Source organism: Aotus nancymaae, unplaced genomic scaffold, assembly GCF_030222135.1.
Source record: "Aotus nancymaae isolate 86718 unplaced genomic scaffold, 86718_ANA_hifiasm-v0.15.2.pri h1tg000036l, whole genome shotgun sequence".
NCBI classification, from domain to species: Eukaryota; Metazoa; Chordata; class Mammalia; order Primates; family Aotidae; genus Aotus; species Aotus nancymaae.
In genome coordinates, this window is record NW_026988450.1 from 31,125,993 (window position 1) to 31,131,992 (window position 6,000).

At 43.3% G+C, this 6,000-nt stretch overlaps 1 protein-coding gene across 3 annotated transcripts in view; it reads right to left on the bottom strand.

Moving 5' to 3' along the window:
• The window catches only part of LOC135278021 (integrator complex subunit 8-like), a 57,321-nt gene extending 51,937 nt beyond the window's left edge, over positions 1-5,384 (bottom strand). For 2 of the 3 annotated variants that reach the window (XM_064384307.1, XM_064384306.1), the window contains exons 1-3: positions 3,847-3,929; positions 1,649-1,789; positions 1,259-1,330 (exon numbers count right to left, since the gene is read on the bottom strand). In XM_064384307.1, the coding sequence (XP_064240377.1) occupies positions 1,259-1,330; positions 1,649-1,767 (191 nt within the window). In that variant the 5' untranslated portion in view covers positions 1,768-1,789; positions 3,847-3,929. Of the gene's footprint in view, positions 1-1,258; positions 1,331-1,648; positions 1,790-3,846; positions 4,022-5,309 lie in introns of those variants that run through there. The other variant, XM_064384308.1, reaches the window with a different exon arrangement.
• Between the last annotated feature and the right edge of the window lie 616 nt (positions 5,385-6,000).

The window sequence follows — 6,000 nt, forward strand, 5'->3', positions numbered from 1 at the left end:
CATCCAGACTGGGGTACAGTGGCACCATCACTGCAACTTCAACCTCCTGGGCTCAAGTAATCCTCCCACCTTAACCTCCCAAAATGTTAACAGGTGTGAGCCACAGCACCCAGCCTCATTTACTGAATTTAAGAGCAAAACTTAACAAAAGCTCATTTGTATCAAGTTAGAAACTATGCTCTCTAGCTCCAAATTTGGGTAAGCTGCCACATGGAAACTAAGATCAGGTTTAAAACTCCATCCTTCTCCACTCCCACAGCTTCACTTGACTGGCCTTAAAAATAAAACATTTAGGCCGGGCATGGTGGCTCACACCTGTAAGCCCTGCACTTTGGGAGGCCAAGAAGGGAGGATGACAAGGTCAGGAGTTCAAGACCAGCCTGGCCAACATGGTGAAACTCTATCTCCACTAAAAAATACAAAAAAAATAGCCAGGCATGGTGGCGTGTGCCTGTAGTCCCAGCTACTCAGGAGTCTGAGGCAGGAGAATCGCTTGAACCCAGGAGGTGGAGGTTGCAGTGAGCTGAGATCATGCCACTGCACTCCAGCTTGGGCAAAAGAGTGAGATTTCGTCTCAAAAATAAAAATTAAATTAAATTTTAAATTTTAAAAAAGAAAACCTCCAGATACAACCAACTACTATAATTGTACTCTAATATTTACATATATTAATTTCCCCACATAGAAATGTATCTTCTTCAAGACAATTTAATTAAATGAAAAAAATAGCAGGCTGGGTGCCATGGCTCACACCCGTAATCCCAGCACCTTGGGAGGCCAAGGGAAGTCACCTGAGATCAACACCAGCCTGGCCTACATGGCAAAACCACATCTCTACTAAAAAATACAAAAATCAGCTGGGTGTGGTGGTGAACACCTGCACTCCCAGCTACTCAGGAGCCTGAGATGGGAGAATCACTTGAACCCAGGAGGCAGAGGCTGCAGCGAGCTGAGATCGTACCAATGCACTCCAGCCTGGGCGACAGAGCGAGTCTCCATCTCAAAAAACAAAACGAAACAAAAACTCAATGCTTTCAGATAAATGGCACAATTCCCAAAGTGCTTCCCTTCTCAGAGCTCTGTATCTAGCACACTACCTGACTCTCTAGTCTCTCTAACTCCTTCAAACAAACCTTCATATAGGCCTTCTGCCCTCCTATTCTTATTCTACTTCTTAGAACACGTTATTAAAAACTTGAAAACATTTTTAAAACTCTAATGAAAAAAGTGCCAGGAAGGGTCATAGCTGCCAACTTACACACTTAACTGAGGGGGTCCAGGTTTTGCCTGTTTGACTGAAAAACTACTTTGAACGATCGTCCTAATTGCCCTGAAAAAAAGACAGGAAAAAGAAAATTTAATACATTATAAATGTCATTTCAATTATTTCTTCAAGTACTCCTCAGGCTTGTATAAATTATCTGAAGCATTAAATGGCACGTGGTAAAGCCTTCATAAATCATCCACATTTTTATTAGACTGCTTTTCATCTATGCAGTCACAAATTTTCTCCACCATCAGACTCACAGTTCCCAAGATCTGAGAAATCTCTGCAGCAGAACGGGTCCATTAAAAGCATACCCCTAAAAGCCACAGTGCAATAAAAGAGAGGTTGCCCAACACCTTCTGGGTTTATGAAAATATTTACCATCTATTGTAGAGAAGTATAGCCATGGCAGTGGTTGGAGGTAAAGTGGCCAGATCCATGTCTACAAGCTTTGTCCCAGGAGGAACTTTACTGATACAGAGTAGTTCATTTAGTAGCATATTCAACACTGGAACAGACAAACTTAAAAGAAGCAAAACGTACATGTTTGCATGTTAACTGTGGAAGAAACACAAAATACATACAACAATTCCATATCCTCACTGAAAATAGCTACATTGTCAAGGAACCACATCTTCGGGTTTACCAATCAAATATGGAAAGACGTTAAGAACTTTTTGTTATGAAAAAACTTAAAACATAAAAATAGGCAGAATATTGCCAGGTGTGGTGGCTCACGCCTATAATCCCAGCAATTTGGGAGGCCGAGGCGGGCGGATCACCTGATGTTGGCAGTTCAAGACCAACCTGACCAATATGGAGAAACCCCATCTCTAATAAAAATACAAAACTTAGCCAGGTGTGGTGACACACACCTGTAATCCCAGCTACTCAGGAGGCTGAAGCAGGAGAATCGCTTGAACCTGGGAGGCGAAGGTTTGCGGTGAGCCAGGATCGTGCCATTGCACTCCAGCCTGGGCAACAAGATCAAAACTCCGTCTCAAAAAAAAACAAAACAGTAGACAGAATATAATGAACCCCTATGTAACCATCATTTAGCAGTTATCATCTGATGGCCAATCTTATTTCATCTCTACTCTTACCCACTTCCCAAATCATTTTGTCCATAAATATTTCAGAATATATCTCAAAATTCACTCTTAATCACGGTATTAATTTCACATCTAAAAAATTTAGACTTGCTTACTGAACAGCCTATCAGTGTTCAATTTTCCAGCTGCCTCGCACATGCCATACTTCTTTGTACTCACTGTTATCTGTTGATGTCTCTTCAATCACGAATGGGTTCCCCCCCTCAAATTAAAAACACATTTAAAAAAGTCTAATATTTAATGCTGAAGAATGTGGTTTAAAAGGGGGGTTTTTGAATACTACTGGTGTTGATGTCTCTTCAATCACGTATGGATTCCCCCCTCAAATTAAAAATACATTTAAAAAAGTCTAATATTTAATGCTGAAGAATGTGGTTTAAAAGGGGGGTTTTTGAATACTACTGGTTAGAGTATAAACTCTTTTGGAATGCAATGGGCAATATGTATCTGTCTTAAAAATGTTTATACCACATTTAAGTATCCTAAGGATACAACTCAAAATACAGATAATTTTATGAGCAAAGATATTTAAGGCCCTGTGATTTATAACAGTGAAAAACTACAAATCAACTAATTTACTGTTAATTAAGAAACAGTTAACAACTTATCCATACAACGGAATCCTCTCCAAAAAATTACAAAGGGGAAATGTTCATAGGGTATGATCACAACTTTAAGCCTATGGAGAGGAAAGAACAAAAATTACATGAAAATGTTTAAAAAAAAAAAAAGAAAGAAAACCTCTCCCTCCCCAATTATTTCCTATTTTCTGAATTTTTCCCAACTTCCTATAAGGTATTTAATTGTGATGAGAAGGGGATGAAAATAAATCATTTCCTAACCACAGAGTTCAAAGTATTTTTAAGCAAATAAGCACTGATTCCAGATCAGCTGCTTTAATAGGAGATAGTGATTTATGACCAGTAAAATTAACTCAATTATTCAATAGCAAATCATCCATAATACTACACATCTACCATTATTTTTTATTCATTGTCTTCAGATACGTAAGTCAATTGAGAAATTTACAACAGTTTAGGCGTGGATTTTCTCTCGTTATCACATCAAAAGTAATGTTATTCCTGCATATTTTATCAAGAATATATAGTCTTTATTTTATCATTATTTTTTTCCTGAGTCTCACTCTATCACCCAGGCTGGACAACCTCAGCCTCCCAGGTTCAAGCAATTCTCGTGCCTCAGCCTCTCAAGTTCCTGGGATTTCAGGCACCCACCACCACACTTGGCTAGAAATGGGGTTTCATCCTGATGGCCAGGATGGTCTGGAACTCCTGACCTCAAGTAATCTGCCTGCCTTGGCCTCCCAAAGTGCTTGGGATTACAGGCGTGGTGCTACAGCGCCCAGCCTGTAATTTTTAAGAGCCAGTATCACAAAAGCATATATAGAAATAAACTAAGACATTTAAATAGTACATCAGATGAAATTTCACTGAAATTTTTATGTACCTTTTCTCTAATATGTTTAAGTCCCACTTCAAATGTGCAGCAACTTTAAGATCAAGTAGTTTTAAAATACGATTTCTCTTGTTATCAGGCAGAGGCTGAACTTGGTTTTGTTCGTCAACTGAAGGTTTGGAAGCCTGTTCCAAAAACTGAACTATAAGTTGCACCGGTGCAGGATCTAGGATTTAAAAGAATATAAATTCTTAAATTTAAGTTTTAATTATGAAGATACAAAAGGATTTTTTTCTGCCCCAAAAGGAGTCCAAACAGCTGTGCTGTTATAATGACTAAGAAACACCATATGCAAAAAGTGTGCTTGGGAGTTAAAGGGGAAGATCAGGAGGAGTGGAAAGGAGGAAGGGTAACAGATCAGTGTGGAAGCAAGCAAAAAAAGCACCTCACAGGGTAGCACATAATAGTTATAGATTTCTGGTTCTGCAAATAACCACTGCTAATTAGAAGAATGAGATACAAGCATTAGAACTATTATTTTGACACTTAATTACGGGGACCTCCATCAAGTTACCTCTGCACCTGTTTCCTCCAATGCAAAACAGAGGATATTACCTACTTCACATGATCATTGTGAAGATTGAATTAAAGGAGGTAACGGATGTGAACAATTAAGCACAGTGCATGGCACCCTGCAAGCACTCAACAAGTATCTTTCAAAAGGAATGAATTAGGGCATTATACAGCTGGCAAAACTGCCTAAGTACGCAAACTACTTACACGGTGGTCTCTATCACTTAACGCCAGTCTATGAGACAGAATAAGCCATATATAGATTTGAATTTAGCAAAATGCTGTCTGAGGAACTTACCTTTCCGTGCCCATACCTTTTTTGAGAATGCCTGGAGTCTTCCTCCTTCCCTAATCACAACCATTTAACTGGGTTATTAATCATTATCATCGGTATAAAAAAACCATTTTACAAAAGTGCAGCAGTTCCTGCTTTAAAATATTTTCTTATTTACAACCCGACTTTGGAATAATTAAGAGTCAATAAAATTCCTTCATTGAAAAACAAAATGTTTAGGAACCTAATAACTAGCGTCAGAATCAGCATCCCATAGCCGATTCTCCCCATTTCCCTGAATTTATTCCGCTTGGGGTTCAGTGAAGGAGGGGTCCGGTCAGCCTCCCCGACCCAAGCAACCACAGGACGCGCCTCGCAGGCTCAAAACCCCAACAGTAAAAAGGTAAATCGTAAAAACGACCGAAGGGTTTGGGCTGACAGCGCCAAGCCCGCCCCTCCCGGGGTGGGAGAGCCTTTGTTTCCAGCTTTGCTTTGACCCTCCACCCGGGCACGTTTTAGGCAAGCGAAGAGCCCCGCCGGAGCTGGGCTCCCTTGCGCGCCTCCCAGGCCGCAGCTTCGGTGGCCGAGAAGGCGGGGAAGGGAGGGAGGCCGGGCGGACAGCGCCGGTGGCGGCGTCCCGCTCCCCAGGTGCAGACGCCGTGCTCACCCGGGCAGGTCTTGCGCAGATGTTTCTCCAACAGTGGCTCCTCCAGCAGGAACTCAAACCAGCAGGTCTGCGGCGGGGTGCAGGGCCGGCTGGAGGTGGCCGCCTGCCGGTCCGCCGCCTCCGCGCTTATCCTGCCCCCGCCGCCGCTACCACCAGGGCCGCTTCCCGGCTCCAACCTGACACTTGGATACGGGCCGGGGCCAGCGGTCAGCGGAACCCGGCGGGCGAGAGGCCCCGCTCCAGACGCCCCGGAAACTCACACAACCCAAAATGGCGGCGCGGGCCAGCCGGAGCAACGGTCCTGGATCTGCCTCCTCGTGCCACCGCCGCGCCTTCGGACCAATCGCTATTAGGGTTGGAGAAGGAAGGGGCGTGACTAACCCTCGAGCCACGCCTCCTCCCGGTTGCCATACGAGACGGCAGCGCGTGAAGCCGGGTCGCGGGTGGTGGTAGTTCTCTGTTTCCTGATAATTCTCCAGAGAGAAAATGAGACAGCCTCATCTAGGGTTGCAGCGGGCCTCAATATTTTCGTAAAGTCGAATGCGACGGGTTCTAGTTGTGACCCAGGCTAAGTTTATCTCCGGTGCTTTCAAGTTCCCGGTTCCCATTTCTGAGATTTCCTAGCATCTGGGTCCTCTCGGCAGATGCTCCCGCTGTCCTGCAGTGGGCACGAGCGTCCTGCTCGCTTCAT